This window comes from Vidua macroura, chromosome 15 (genome assembly GCF_024509145.1).
Source record: "Vidua macroura isolate BioBank_ID:100142 chromosome 15, ASM2450914v1, whole genome shotgun sequence".
Classification (NCBI taxonomy): domain Eukaryota; kingdom Metazoa; phylum Chordata; class Aves; order Passeriformes; family Viduidae; genus Vidua; species Vidua macroura.
In genome coordinates, this window is record NC_071585.1 from 16,780,066 (window position 1) to 16,796,225 (window position 16,160).

Here is a 16,160-nt window from a genome sequence, read left to right on the forward strand (position 1 = left end):
ATCACTTGTGGAAATGTGAGTTCCAGTCACTGGAACAGGCAGGATCTCTGCCTTCACAAAGATCTGCTTGGCCCACACCAACATAAAGGGAATTGGTTTCTTACAGTGGTGCAGATATCTTGGCCCAAACTCACTGTGCTGTAACCCTCCACTGTTCCATCTTTAAAAACTGCCTCACACACTTATTTCTAAATAGTTATGAAGCAAGGCTAAGTGGACATTAAAAGGGGGAGGAGGGGACAAAATCTGGGTTATTTCATATACCAGGAAGCACTAAAGCCAAACCCAGCAAGTCCCAGGCACGTTCCTTCCACGTTTCCTTAAAAAAAAAGGGAGGTTGGGACACTTGGTTCTGTACAAAACTGAGCTCTGAACGTCCAGACATGACTCAGGGCTCATTACAAAAAAACCTCGTGTTAACTTTCACCACAGTGACCCAGCTCCCAGTGATTTCACTGTGTGATAACGCTCAGTCCACTGAAACCATAATTAAAAACAAAAGAAAAAAAAAAAAAAAACAACCCTTTGGATTGATTTTGCAACAGGAGTGCAACAAGAAGCCAACTGAAACACGTAAGAGTTTTATTTTTAATTATGGAACTAAAAAGGCTAATAGTTTATTAACATAAGGTTGCAAATTAAAAAAGACAAATGCCAGAACTCCTTAACAGTCTCCACTGTAGAAATGTAGAAGACTTGTGCTTTAAACATTGCTGTACCAGACACGGCAGGGCTGCTCCTCCTCCCTGCCCCTCTCTCCCACATTCCAGGGACAAACCCCTCACTGACGTCCCCAATTTGCAAATTCAAACAACTCCAGTAAAGCAGAGACTCATCACAGCCATTCCCAGCCCCAAGAGCCCGTGTGTCACGCAGAGAAAGAGAAATAAATGAGAAATACCCAGGAGCTGGTGGCAGACAGGGCCACCGACATCGCAGATCTCATTTTTTACAGCGCACATAAATGCAAGTATTTGAGAGATCACATCAAACATTCACAGGCTCATCTCTCACGGATTTTTGTACCCCTTTTCCATTTTATTTCCTTATAAAAATCCTCTTCAGCAGTCCAGATACCACCTAGAATACAGCTAATAACTTTCCCTAGAGCAAGAAGTTTTTAACTCCACCACTGCAAAGCATCCAATGCCTCAAGTCCTCACCGTAGGGTGGAGTCTGGAGTCACAGGGAATAATTTAAAATGGGAGTTTCAGGTATTTCCTACAGGGATGTCTTTTTTGGAAACCCAAATAGTTCTTTCAAAACACTGACTTGAAAGGGCAAAATCAGAACCCTACAACTCAGGGTTTCCTCCTGCTCTGACGTGAAATTCTTTTGTTTGCAAGGACGTTTAAAAGCACGGCTAAGCTCATTTCCTCTTCAGAAAATTCAGAATAAAAGTGAGATCTCATGGGTGCAGAGGCAGTGACTGCCTTGCTTCCACGTCTGGAGAGATGAAGAGCAGATTCTGCTGTAAACACACGAGGCAGCACCAGGTGTGACCCTGCAGGACAAGCTCACCACAAATCCCAACAGCCCCAGAAGGTGGCCTTGGCTTGGCAGCTCTCAGAGGCTTAGACCTGGCTTAGAGAACCAAGGTACAGACTGTTTGTCCTGCCAGAACTTGAGTACAACTTGGTTTCCACATCTCGCAAAAAAAAAACCCAAAAAAAAGTGATTTATTACCTTATTGCAGGGGATGTTTTGGCAGAGAGAGCAGGCACGCTGAAGTGTGTTATTAAAAAAAAAAAACAAAAAAACAAAACAAAAAAAAAAACCAACAAAAAAAAAACAACCCAAAAAACCAAACCAAACCAAAAACAACAAAAAACCCCAAAACCCCACAAAAAAAACCCCAAAAATACCCCAAACAACAAACAAAAACAAACAAAAAACACCAAAAAAACCCACAAAAACCCAAAATCCCACCAAAAAAAAAAAAACAAACCAAAAATACCCCCCCAAAAAACAACAAAAAAACCCCACCCCACCAAAAACAAACAAACAAACAAACAAACAAAAAAACAAAAAAAAAAAAAACAACCCACCCCAAATAAACCAATTTCACTGGTCTGGTTTAGAGAACTGGCCTGGACTGCACAAGAGGCAGTTTAAGGGAATGGGGAGAAGGATGGGAATAACACACCAGGGGACACAAAGAATCTGCAACCCCCTTTGCTTGTGTCAAAGAAATTGTACCAGAGGAGAAATTTCAGAAAATGAACTGTGCTGCAAAGATCTCCCCTTGCCCAGCTCAGGATGAACTAAATAAATCTCAGTGTAAGGAAGATGCTAAAATATTAAAAATCTCATTGTTGTAATCCACTGTTGCCAAGACTCACCAAATCCAAAAGGAAAAATGAGGATATTTTAGCTGTGAGTTTCAGCTGGTCACAGTGGGTTAGAGGAAATCCTTCAGCCAGCAGGAGAAGCAATTGCCATGGAAAATCCCACATCCAGAGGGCTCCACTCGCAGGCACAAGGACACACACCCCAAATGAACACAAACATCTCATTGAAAAAGTTCATTTTTTTGTAAATGGGGAAAAAAAAAAAAAAGAGTAAAAAAATCTACCCATAGATGAAGGGGTACAGGAAGTCACACAATCCAGTTTACACCTAAAGTAAGAGCAATCAGTCCAGAGAAGAACAGGGAAAAATTCCAATGCTGTCTGAAGTCACACAGGGCAGAGCATGGCAGGGGGAGAGGAGCTGGCTGCTTCTTTTGGGTGGGTGGATAAAACTGGCTGCACCTTCCCTGCTTCCAGGGCAATGAGACAATTTCAACAGACAATCAGGAATTCTTTTGAAATGCATCTGACTCTTAACAATAACACTGAAAATTCAACAATTCATATCATCACAGCGTAAAGTTTGGATATTTTGCCTCCAGGAAAAGGCAATGGATATCATCCAAGAGAAACCCTGCACCCATCTTAGAATTTACAGCAAGACCTTTATTTTATGGTTATTTTTGTTTAATTCGTCCTGAAAGACTTAAAATTTGTGTATCCTCAGCTCAGACATTCACAAGGCATGCGAATTGCTGAATTACTGAGACTGTCACTACTCAAGGAACATTGATGAGGCTCTGCAAAATGCACTGGGGGGCACCTGGTCTCATTTTTGAGACCTCACGCCCACCACGACATGCAAGGCACCCCCTGGCAGGAGTTTTCCCCTCACACCTCTGTTTTTTGGAGGCTCTAGAAGACAAAGCTCGAAGGAATGGACAGGGAAGCTCAGGAATCTTGTTAAGGGATCAAACAAAACTCCCAGCAAGGGTCAGCCTGTGGGAATGCTGCCCTGGGTACCTGTGGGAGAACAGTGTCAGTCCAGGGCTCCGAAAAGATGCCCTGACTGAGTTTTAAAGGAAAAGGGAGGCACCTTAAATCCTGAAAAGTCAGAATTCCTGTGTTTGACAGGTGTATTGAATACACACACACAAAGCAAGAGAGGAAGCTGTGCTCATCCACCCAGAGGGCTGCACCATTTTTCTGAGCACAGAGAATATAAAACCTCTTTTCAAAAATTAAAAAAAAACCAAAAACACAACAAGTGCAGAATCCAGACTGTTGGGTGGTCTGTGTTTAGAAACAAGAAAGAAAAGCTAATGCTGTAAAGACAACTATTCCCTTTCAAAGCAAAGGCCACATAAAACTGTGTTGCTCAGTTTGGTTTTTACTTCATGCCACCTGTAAACACAAGACTGGATATTCAGTTAGTGGGAAGGAATGAAACCACTTTTACATCCAGAGTAAAAGAAATGCCCTCCACTGCTGGGATCACAGATTACCTAGGAAAAGGTAGCTGGGGAAGGCTTCCTGTTCTTTTTTCACTTCGTTAGAAAGGTTGTATCTGAACAACTGAGCTTTCACTAGAAGCACAAAACATTTCTTGATGTTATTTCTGCCCTCTGTCTCTTAGGTTTGCTGTGGGGACTAACACTTTCCACTCCTCACCAACAGATACATCACCTTTTTGGCACCATGGGTGGAATTTCTTCCTCATGTGTAATTTTGCCCTATACAAAAGTCGATTGTCTGATCATGCAAATCCAACAGAACTCCAAGAAGTGCCACAAGACAGTTCAGCTCTTTGCCATCTACTCCCTAGTTTGTACACTGCCACAGGAATCTCCCAGAGGACGGACTGCCATCCTTACTTAGATCTGATAAGGCATTTCATCCTCTCTTTCTGGGGGGAGGGAATCAAAATCCACACCCTGATTCCACTGATTTTTCCCTCTCAGAGCTCTGAAATGCATGGAGATTTCTTTGATTTGTTGATTTGTCTTCACTGAACAGCCTGATTAGAAAAAAAAAAACAAAAACCAAACCATACTGATTCAATCAAATAGAAAATAAAGACAAAAACAGGTAGTGGTAAATTTCTCAATCTTTGCTCCTGTCCTTGGAGTCGAGGGTAGAGTTTCACTGCTACTGCATTTTGCCCAGCTGGATTTTCTTCCAGGCCTCTGATGCTGTGAAAATGCAGGAGTCGAGGATCCCAGCTACAGTAAATGTTCCTCCAATGATGGCACATATCTGGAATTACAGAGAGAGGAAACACGTTTGTCAACAACGAGGGAAACTTTTACACAGCTTGAACTGGAGGAGGGAGCCTGCTGCTGGGGTGTTTGCTGGAAGCACAGTAAGAACTGGGTAACAGCACTGGGGATGGAATTCCATGAGGATCATTCACAAAAACCATTCCCAGCAGTGGAAGAAATGAGTGATGAACTCTTCACAGCCTGAGCCCAACACAAATCCCAGCTCCCACAGCACAAACCCTGCTCCCTTCTGGGCTGAACTCCACCTAACTCAGCTTTCTAGAAGCTCTGTGTTGCTCACATCTTCCTATGCTGTTTTCTGTTTTAAACACCACAGTCTTGTAAGTCTTTTCCCCTTTTTACAAGACAATAATTTACAAACAGACAAAAGACTCTGAAGTAGCATGTGAAGGGCAGTGGTTAACAGAGAAACCCAGCTCCCAGTGACACCACAGCTCTGCCTAACACTTTCCATGACAAGGGCTGCTCACAGCAGCCAGCTTAACTCTTTATGGGACAGAGTTTTCCACACCAGATGCGGATCTTGGGTCGAATTAAAACACATTATTACTTCCAAGAACAGAGTTAGGGAAAAAATGAATCTCCTGATTAGCGTTAACAGCCCACTTCACTTCTCAAGTGCTACAAAACCACAGAAATATTCTGTGTATTCTGTCAAACCAGAGTCTTTGTGGAAACAGAATCACAGAATCATTTAGGCTGGAGGAGACCAACAACACAAAATATTTCCCTGCTACAATGGCTCAGTGGTTTGGGATCACTCTCTCCTTCAGCTCCTAGCTCATAACAAATCCCCCTTTTCCCAGGCAGGTCCTTGTCAGGAGATAAGCTCCAGATCTCGTTCCCCTTCTCACAACCCCGTTGTTATTCTCAGAACCACCTCATCCTACACAACGTGAAAGACCAAATGAAAAGAGCATCACAGTTAAGAAGTAAAAAAATGTGGGAGTTGGGAAGTTAGAACTGTGTAATTAGAACATGGCTGGTAACGTTTTTAGGTTAGGTTGTGGTGTGTCACGCTGCCTGGTGGCACCCTGGGACTTTCTTCCCCTCCTGTGGTGCTTGACTTCTGCCTCCCCACCAGGTGGTTTGTATGCAGCCAGTCTTGAGCAGAACTCAGATGGTTTTCTATCAAAAACAGTGTGGCAGCAGGAGCAGGGTGTGATTGTCCCCTGTGCTGGCACTGCTGAGGTCACACCTGTGTCCAGCTCTGGCCTCTCATGGTGAGAGACCCTGAGGGGCTGGAGGGAATGGAGCTGGGGAAGGGTCTGGAGCAGCTGAGGGAGCTAGGAAGGGGCTCAGCCTGGAGAAAAGGAGGCTCAGGGGGGCCCTTGTGGCTCTGCACAGCTCCTGACAGGAGGGGACAGCCAGGGGGGTCGGGCTCTGCTCCAGGGAACAGGGACAGGAGGAGAGGGAACGGCCTCAGGCTGGGCCAGGGCAGGCTCAGGGTGGACAGCAGCAGGAATTTCCCCATGGAAAGGGTGCTCAGGCCCTGGAACTGCCCAGGGAGGTTTGGATCCCCATCCCTGGAGTGTCCCAGGAAGGGCTGGAGGTGGCACTCGGTGCTCTGGCCTGGGGACACGGTGGGGATGTGGCACAGGCTGGACTCTGTGGCCTTATACATCTTTTCCAACCTAAATAATTCCATGATAAACGTTATAAAAGTGCAACACAGCTGGCCCAGAAGGGAACTGGTGCCACACTACACACACCCTGCCACGTCTCTTCTCCCACACAGCACCCCATGGGCAAAATCACAGAGAAAAAACCAACACAAGAGCAGCAGCAGCACTGAGGGGAAGGAACAAACAGCTCATTAAGGGTGAACAAAGGCACTGAGAGCTGCAGCTCCTTTCCATGTGCATTTATAACCAAGATATGAACATTCAGTGAGCTCAGTGAAACAAGGAGCTGCAGGAAATGTGACTTTTTCAGGACACTCAGCATTCCAGCAGGTCGAGGCTGCTCAAACCAGAGCACCAGCCTGAGGTAGGGACAGGATTTTTGGGGAACAAGTCCAGCTCCTGCTCCTGTACCCCCTCCCTGCTGTCCCTCGGGGTGTGACACAGGGTGACTTCCCAGGGAAATGCCCACCATGGAGCTGGGTTTTTCAGCTCAGAGCAGCTCAGCTGATGGGAGATGTCACACCACAAACACAAACCCCGTCCAACACGCAGATTCTGCATCACAGGCAGGAAAATCTGACTTCAGTGCAGCAGCACAAGGGGCTGGGGAATAGAAAAAAATATATAAATTCATCTGCAGAGCTCTGTAGTGCTGAGTGGGGATGAGTCACACACACCTGGCACTGGCTCGGGGCCTCCTGCACACACAGCTTTGAGTCCTGGTGACGAAAAAAGGGCTTGGAGTGCTTGTGACCAGGGCTGGGCTCCAGGTCAGCACAGGAGCTGCACCAAATGTTCCTTTATCATCACACCTCTGCTGCGCAGGGGAGGCAGGCATCAGGCACTTCTCCAGATTTAATGGAATGAATTATTGGCAATGATCTGCCGTGAGGTCTGTGGGACTCAGGCCCAGCCATGAAAGGATGAAGGGAAAGAGACACAGAAGTGGAATAATCCCAGCAGTGAGAGCCCTCTGGGCATGAGGAATGCACCTTGGACAGAAGGAGATCACAGCAGAGTGGGATGCAGGCTCGTGCCTAAAGGAAAACACGAGTGGACACACAGGAGGAGGCAAGGTTGTGAGCAAGGTGACAGAAAGGCAAGGGTCAGACACATGACTGTGCTCCTCTGGGATGTCCTAAAGTCTGAAAATGATTTCTAAAGTCAGAGAGGACCAGTAGGACCCTCAGGCAATTCCTAGGAAGGTAAGCTGGAGAATCCCACACAGAGATTTTCAGCACATTTTGCATTATTTGGCTTTAAAAATGCCACAGGACTGAATCTGTGACACCTGTCAGTACCAGCTCCCATGGCTGAAATTACTCTGCCTGCAACCACTCTGCTCCAGTTCCCACCTTCCATTATTTCCAGTTTAACTTTATTTCACACCTAGAGTCCTCTCATACCAGGAAAAAAGAAAATTTCTTTGGATTTTGAATGCTTCAGCAGAACTTTGGCTGCTTTTCTGCCTGCTCTCCTCTCCCAGCCCCTACACTGATCTCATGATAAAACCTTCTTTCAGTTTAGCCACTTACAGGAACTCATGAATTTGCATCAGTGAAACTTTTCCCCTCGCTCCATAACCTCAACCAGGAGGCCTTGAATGGCTTCTCTTCATGAGGGATGAGTTGATTTTAAGCAGTGCAGTTTGACAGGCAATAAAAGCCCCGTGTTTAACTCTGCCAAGTGTCTGTGGTTAACTCCAGGATCCCTGGCAAACTCATGGAACAGTGACAGAGGCAGCAGCACTGACCCACAAGAAATATAAAATCTTATTTAGTATTGAATTTTTTTCGAGGATGACATGGAAAGTAAAAAAAAAAACTTATTTTAAACCAAAGCCTTTGCACAGGAAGCACCTCTCACACGGTACAGAAAATTAGGATAATTCTTCACACCACGAAGATCTAAGGAGCAGGCATGAGCTAGAATGGGGACAGAGAGGATGTGGGAATGCTGCTACAGGGCTGTAATGCTGCTCTTCACAGCACTGAGGCTTTGGAGGGCAAAGCCATGAGTGGCAAAGAGCATCAGATAACCTTGCCAGCAGCAGGAGATGCCTTTGGCTCTCTGCTGAGCAGCCAGCACAGATCCCTCTCCATGGGATCATCCCTCAGCTGTGTGTCCTCCCCTCCATCACTGACCCCACAAAGCCTCTGTGAAGTCCCAGGATCACCCCCCATGCCAGGAGTAATTTGAATTCACTGAAAGCCACAGGGGAACCCAAGTAAACTGAAGGAGCCCCTATCCCAGAGCCTGTCTTGTGGTTTTTAAACTGAGCAGTGCTCAGAACAAGCTGATGCTCTCCATGGCCAGGCAGTGACTCCACACGCCCCAGCCCAATCCCTGCTGGCTCTCAGCCCAGTGCTGGCCAGCACTAACTGGTCTCCAGAGCAACTGTGATGCAAAAGGCCAGGCTGGAGATACAGGAAGGGGCTAAAGAACAGATCATGTCATCCAAACAGGGCAGGCCTGGAGGTGCTCAGATCCTCTGCAGCACTGCTCCCCCTCCCAAGCTGTCCAGTGCCACCTGGCAGGCTGTGATGCAGAGCCAAGGCTGCTCTCACGTGTGCCAGGCACATTCTTCTCCCTCTCTCAGGTATTTTTTCATAGAGCAGCACAGAGAGAAAGAAAGAGAAAACAATTTCTATTTCTGCTCCTTGTTTTTCCCATGTGGAATGTGTTTGGGGAATTGTTGACCTGGGGTGATTGCTTGGTTGGATTCTGGTGAGGATTGTTTGGGCCTGGTGGCCAATCCAATCCAATCCAATCCAATCCAATCCAATCCAATCCAACCCAATCCAATCCAATCCAATCCAATCCAATCCAATCCAATCCCATCCAATCCAATCCAATCCAATCCAACCCAATCCAACCCAACCCAATCCAATCCAATCCAATCCCATCCAACCCAATCCAATCCAATCCACCTGTGGCTGCACTCTCAGAGAGGATCACGAGTTGTGAGTTAGATATGGCAGTTAGAACAAGTAGGTTTGTAGCTTTAGTATCTCCTTTAAATAGACTATTAATGTATTTTAGCATAGTTATAATAAAGAAATCATTCAGCCTCCTGAACTGGAGTCAGACATCAGCATTTCTTCCCACCGGGCTCACCTGCATTTACAATTCTCCTGTACAGCAATCCTGGCCCAAAGGAGGCCAGAGCAGCTCAGCAGGGCCAGATGGCCCAGGCTGAGCCAGGGTCCAGCCCCTGGAACAAGGCTCTGCCTGCACACCAGGAGTGTCTGTCACCCCCGTGTGACGTCCTGACACAGCCACCAGCATCATCCTCATCCCCCAGAGTGAGGACATTCAGCTGGAACAGCCCCCAGGGAGCTGCCTGACACCACAGCCATTTACAGCACCAAACAAAGCAGCCAAAAATCAACTGCAAAACTCTCCTTAAGCAGCCAGAAAGTGCCTGGCTACCTTTAAAGACAGAACAGGGCAAAATTCATCCTGGGGCCAGTGCTTCAACACTCAGACTGAGTCCAGGGAGGAATATGGTGTGTGGAGAGAACTGTTATTCTGGGGGAGAGGAGAAACTGAAATTCTTATTTAATGAAAATTAATCAACCTTTAAATCTTTACAGAAACAGAACTGGAACTGCTTTTTTGGAATCCATTTTTGGTTCTGTTTTTGGATTCTCAGTAGGAAACACACATTTCAGGTTTTGAGGTTATGGGATACAAATTCAAATGATACAAAACCAAAATGTCACTGTGGCAACCAGGGAGGAAATTCTCTCCTGTGGTCCCTTATGTCACCTCAGAAGCAGGATATCATTCAAAAAAGATGCTTTTTACAGGCATATAATGGCAGATCTGCAGTGAGTCAATGCTGATAATAAAATTAAAGAATAATCCCAGCTATCAAATCATTTCCCATGAAAACACCTCCACATCCTCACCCCCAACAAGATGTGTAAGAAACTTCTGGGAGCATAATTTTAGAGAAAGAAGCAGAGGCAGAATGAGATGCCAAGTCACGAAATGCTGATGTTTGACCTTTTTTAGGATTATGTTCTGAAGCCAAGTGGATGTGCTAAGAAGAGAAAGTCTTTCACCACGACATTTAGGTTTTACTTCAAGCCCCCTTATCTGGTTATTTGTGTATTCTATTCTCTGTCTGAAGTTCAGTGAAAGGAACTTATTGTTTATCAGAAGTTGCAAAATCAAAATCTTGAAGTGCAACTCCACCACACTGTTGATGTGAATTCCAGTTAAAACAGTCAAACAGTTGAAAAATCAGAATTTGAGGTCTTCACTCCAGCCAAGTTATCAACTGCTTCACATTCCACCATGCCTCACTGGCACAGCTCACTGCAGCTTCAATTTTAAGCCAACTCCCTGAAGACACATTTTTTTTAAAGTTCTGGAGGATCTTTAAATAGCTCTTTGCCTAATGAGCAGTTTGGCCAGCACAGCTTTGTTCTGGATGCTGAGATCAGGACTGCAGGATGCTCTCTGGACAGATCCAAATGGAACTCGTCAGGAAAACACCTCTGGAATTTGATAATGCAGCTCTTCTCCACTTCTACCCAGCAGTAAATGCCTGGAACTGGCACTCCTTATTAAGCCAAGCAGCAGCACTGAGTAAAACTCAGTGCAAAAAAAAAAATCTTCAGTGTCTTGTAGGAGAGGAGAGAAGTGGGTGCTGATAAAAACTCCACTGCCAGTTTTCTTCCTATTTACTGTAAAAATCACCCAAATACCAGCAGATAGCAAGGACAAGGCAGCTCTGTGTCATCTAACAGTTCTCCTTCCCTCACCTGAACAAAGGAAAACCCTCTGGAGAGACCAGGATGACTCTGGGGTGGAAAAGGGTGGGCAGGCCCTGGCACAGGGTGCCCAGAGCAGCTGTGGCTGCCCCTGGATCCCTGGAAGTGCCCAAGGCCAGGCTGGATGGGCTTGGAGCAGCTTGGGACAGTGGAAGGTGTCCCTGCCCATGGCAGGGGGTGGAATAGGATGAGGTTTAAGGTTCTTTCCAATCCAAACCATTCTAGGTTCTCTGCACGTTTGATCTCATCATTACTGAGCAGTTTACTGCTCACCACATCAGCTTCACTTCCCAGCTTCTGACCTGCTGCAATAGAGCCCATCCTGCCTAGACAGAGCCTGGCACTTCTGGAACAGGTTACTTTTTGTGCCCAACTATTAAATCCAGTTGTCAGAGCACTGGACTCACCTCCCACTCCAGCACCACCCCAGGCATGTGCCGCTTTAGCTCCACCACACCCTGAGGCAGAAATTCAATTCCTCTGGACAAGAAAGGCTCGGGAGGGACATGAAAGGCAGGCAGAGGAAGGGAGAAGGAGAGTTTAGGGCAACTCACCGATGTGATAAACCTGTACAAAGGCTGTCTCCTCTCTGTGTATTTCACTGTGATGGGGCTCAGGTCGTAGCGGAACCAGATGGCCGGGATGATGCGGCCGGTGTGGCTGTAGGCTACGTATTCCTGGGGAAAAAAGGGGGGAAATGGCACAAAGTGTGAGCAGTCTCATTCCAGAGAGTGTCTGCCATAAAACTGCCTCCGTGGGTTTGGCCTTCACCCCACTGTTTTGTAGCAGTGACCAGATGGAAAGAAGCAAACAGTGAATTCCTGCGTGACTGCTCGCCTCCCATCCTTATCAAAGAGGAAAACAATCTCTGTACAGCCTGATAGTGAAAGAGCTGGGGACAGAATGATGGTGATTACTCTCACCTTCATTCAGAGTCACAGGACTAAACAGAAAGGCTGTTATTGATTCTCCATCCTGGATCTGCTCTGTTTAAATACAAACAGCCTTGCTGCAGGTGAAGCTTTAGCTCTGTAAATCACATGTATTCTGTATTTTGTATATAAATCATTCACCAAACAAATGGAATTTAGTTTGTAAGAACCTGAAAATCCCTCCTTGTGTTTGCATTCCTTTGTCAGGCCCCCTCCCCACTGGCAGTGGGAATGCTTTGCCCTCTTATGAATCATCTGCAACCATGGTCAAACCACGTTTAGAACTCCTGCTGAAAGCCAGGATGAAACTGTATACAGAAAAATACTGGCAACAATTCAAAAAATATCCCAGTGCTGGTTTGGGAGAGACACCTTCCAGATTTCCAGTGCCACTCTCCTTTAATCCATTTGTTTCCTAACAGGTCCAGTGCCAGCCACAGCCACAGGGCAGCACCCAGCAGGACACACTGCCCAGTACCAACAGCAACGCCAGCTTGGTAACTAAGCACATCTTCCTGAGATAATACTTTGTCTGTGCTGTCCGTGGAGATAGGTATCAGTTTTCAGACATTCACAGGGTGAAGAAAAATCCCAGGAAAGCAGGCTGGGCCCCAGCAGTGCAAGGAGAGCCCAGCGTGGCACAGGCTGCCTCTCCACACAGCTGCTCTTCCCTCCCTCAGCCCTGTGACAAGCTGGCAGCTCACATCTCCTCTCCTGCCTCAATTCTCCTTCACAAAGAGGCAAAGACAGCTTCAAATATTTCAGAAAGATGAAAAAAGAGCAAGCAACAGGATGCTCATGAGCACGACACAAAAAAAAAAAAATTACTTTTGCTCTCTGTGTGCTGGTGAAACAGTGTTTATCTTCAATCATCTCATATAAATCCCAAATTTCCCTATTTTTAGGTGGTTCCTCCCATGATGGCAAGAGAAGCAGATGTCCCCAGTCATGTAATTTTCAGGCTTTTATTGGAGTTCTGCTGCTCACTTTTGGACAGTGGTTATGTGGGAAGTGAGGAAACAGAGGAGCTAAGAGAGGAGACAGAGTTTATATCCTTCAGACTCTCCTCATCCCAGCCACTCTGTGCCAGACTGTTCCAGGCGCTTCCCATTTCCCTTTCCCACTGCTCAGTGTGGAGTAAAGGACTGAAGCACCACGAGGAGAAAGCACAGAGGCAGCAGTGCTTTCAGCACCTCAGTTTTGACAGAATTGACCTCATTTTTTCCTTCCTCTCCCCTCCTCCCCACCAGCAATCCTGCCCTAATGAGTCAGACTTGGCTGAATGCCCCAATTTGCAGCCAAGCTCACAGAAGTGTCAAAAGCTCCTGCAATTTTCCAAATTACTTTCAGAACTCCTGTCACAGGAGTCTTATCAGAACAGCAGTTGTGACATTAAGCAGAACAAATACATTGTAATCTGAACAAAGGGAGATGTCCAAATCCCTGGGACACACCATACAAGCAAGCCCAAAAGTCACCAGTCAGGAACATTAATCTGAGAACTAGTCCAGGAGAGTGTGTGCTTAATTATCAGTTAGGGCAAACTAGAAGTAATTAGATATTACAAACAGATTTTGGACTTTCATTTAGCACCTGAATGGCAAGTAATTTTCAGCTGGAAGGTGCTTTCTACCATAAAAAGTAAATAGGTTCTTTTTTTTTTTTTTTCCCTTAAAAAAAAATCAATACGTTGAGTTATTAAAATGCTGGATGTGGCACTCAGTGCTCTGGGATGGGTGACAAGGTGGGAATTGGTCACTGGTAGAATTTGGTGATCTTGGATCTTTTCTAAACTAATGGATTCTGTGATAATTCACTATCATAATGCAGGGTCTGTGAAATACTCCACCAGCACATATTTGCTGCTACAGCTCAGTGGCTTCATGCCTGAAATCAACATTTGTAAAAAGCTAAAAACTCCGCTGATTTATTTGTCTCATCCATCCATCACAACGGAGTCTTTTTGTTACTAAAACCAGGTGTAAGTGATGTTCAGTGTGTTCAGCTGCATTCCAGTTCCCATTCAGATGCATCTTGCCAGGCACAACAGGAGTTCCTGCAGCCTGCAAACACCTCCCACTCAATTTACAGAAATCCACACCAGCTAAACTGACAGGCGAGAACGCCAGGAGGGAAGAACACCTTCCTGAGGAATGAAAGCACCAGCACCACCTGCTTTGAGGAGCCCTCACAACCCCAAGCCTGGCAAACGCCAGCAGCAGGAAAAGCCCCGCTCTGCGGAGCTTCAGTTCCTCCTTCTCCCAGCAGAGGCTACTGCTCACCTACAAACCCACAGGGCACAGAGAGGAGCAGGAGGGAAGGAACGGTGGCTGAGCATCCCCTGGGATGCAGAGAGGAGGCAGCTGCTCCTTTACCTTGTTTGCCACCGTGTACTGGTAGGAGTATCGCTGCTTGCCGCTCATGTCCTCGTACACCGTGGGCACAATCTTCAGGATGTAGTCGTGAGAGGCAAGGGCTGCGCTCAGGGAAGGAAAACAGGACACGTTAGCACTGAGAGAAAGGAGCCAGCCCACAGAACAAGTCACAGAAAAGGGTGTCTCCCTCCTCCTTATCTCAGGGACAAAGCTCCACATCCCACATTTGTGCCCTTTGTTCAGAACTCTGGCAGGTGTTTGGGTGACACCAGAAGCCGCCCACCACTTCTGTAGGACCACAACCCACCCAAGGTTTGGGTTACTCGAACCTTCCTAACTGCCTGCCACTATAAATGGTAACACTTTTATCACCACCACAAACAGCATGGTTAAATCAGGAACTGGCTGAGGTTAGGGTTACAGCCCACTGAGATCATTTTGACTAAAAAACCTGAGGTATCACAACCTGTGTACTTCCATTTCTTTCTTGCTTTCTCATCCTCCTTCTCCCACAGCTGCTTAACTTTTTTTTTTTTTTCCCATTATTTAAATGACTCGTTCTGGTTTTTGTGTCTGCTAAAACAGTTCTAAAACAGAATTCTAAATGACATCTCTGAAGGATCCTCTAGCCAAGTGTAACACGATGACATTTGGCTCCTGGAGGTAAAAAAAAAAAAAAAAAAAAAAAAACCCAAACCACAACTGTATAGCTTCAGGAACAGCCATAGAAATTTTGTTCCAAGAAATGGACAGGACTGATGTCCTGGAGGAGCCTGAACATTTAAGAGACAACTCTCTACACTGAGCTGTAGCATGCATTGAATTTTCCTTTTTGTGCTGGGCCATGAAAATGTCCCTCTTGCCAGCCACAGAGTAGAAATTTCAAGGTAATTTGCAACACAAGTACAAGGCAGAGTTCTGGTGGAAGTAACAGCAGCAAAGGGACACTGCAGGAACAGGATATGGACAAAAAACTCCATAAGGACTGCAAAGGACCTTTTGGGCTAAGCCTTTTCTGTAGCACTGGAGGAAATGGAAATGTCAGCCAGCAAAGTCTGGATCATTTTGGCTGAAGAAGCAAAATGAAAGACTTCTGGATACAGCAGTGTTGCATGAATGGCCCTGCTTCCCCTCCTGCAGAGGGTGGCTGAGAGCTGCAATCCCCAGGAATACCCACGGTTTGAGCTGAGCTTGTCTGCTCCCTCCAAGGCATTGAATGCTCCGTGAACGTTATGGACCTGGAAAGCAAAAAGGAGGATGAAGAAACTCTGCTCTGACTTGATACTCTTGACCTTTGCTTCCCTACCCTGTAACCAGAGGATCAGCCTGATTCAACCTTTCCAAAAAACAAAGCCTCAACCCAGTAAAAGATGACCCCAAATATCTTTCAGTGACCATCATCACAGTGGTTGGCTCCAAGTGAAAAAGCTGATTTCACAACATCTTACAAGATGAAATTCCAAAACCACTCCAAAGCTAAAGGAATTGCACTTGGAAGAGGCCAGTTGTGAAATTTTCACTGTGAGGTATTTCCTAAGAGCTTTGCAGAGTTAACTCTGAAATTAATTTTATCAAGCTGAAAGGGAAACAGATGGGGGTCACACTGGGGTTAAAACTCAGTTTTCTCCTCTAAGGGTGGCTCGTGTCAGAGCAGCTGGGTCTGTACAACTCAGCCTTGGAGATGGGAATGACACATCCCAACACTGACATCCCTTCAGCTTTTCCTGCAGCTGAATCCAGACCTGTGAGTATCTGTTTGCCCAGAGTAACAGGATTTCCATGCCCTGCACACGCTGTGACCTGGAGTCTGATCTCCAGCAACAGAATAATCCATGTGTGAACTCTCCAGACAGGGAAAGGCCCATGGCAGC

At 46.1% G+C, this 16,160-nt stretch overlaps 1 protein-coding gene across 1 annotated transcript in view; it reads right to left on the bottom strand.

Moving 5' to 3' along the window:
• Positions 1-565: 565 nt before the first annotated feature.
• The window catches only part of ERGIC1 (endoplasmic reticulum-golgi intermediate compartment 1), a 58,238-nt gene continuing 42,643 nt past the window's right edge, over positions 566-16,160 (bottom strand). Inside the window, exons 7-11 of the mRNA XM_053991398.1 lie at positions 15,467-15,527; positions 14,290-14,390; positions 11,537-11,659; positions 2,343-4,547; positions 566-1,648 (exon numbers count right to left, since the gene is read on the bottom strand). Coding sequence (XP_053847373.1) covers positions 4,440-4,547; positions 11,537-11,659; positions 14,290-14,390; positions 15,467-15,527 — 393 coding nt within the window. The 3' untranslated portion in view covers positions 566-1,648; positions 2,343-4,439. The remainder of the gene's footprint in view (positions 1,649-2,342; positions 4,548-11,536; positions 11,660-14,289; positions 14,391-15,466; positions 15,528-16,160) is intronic.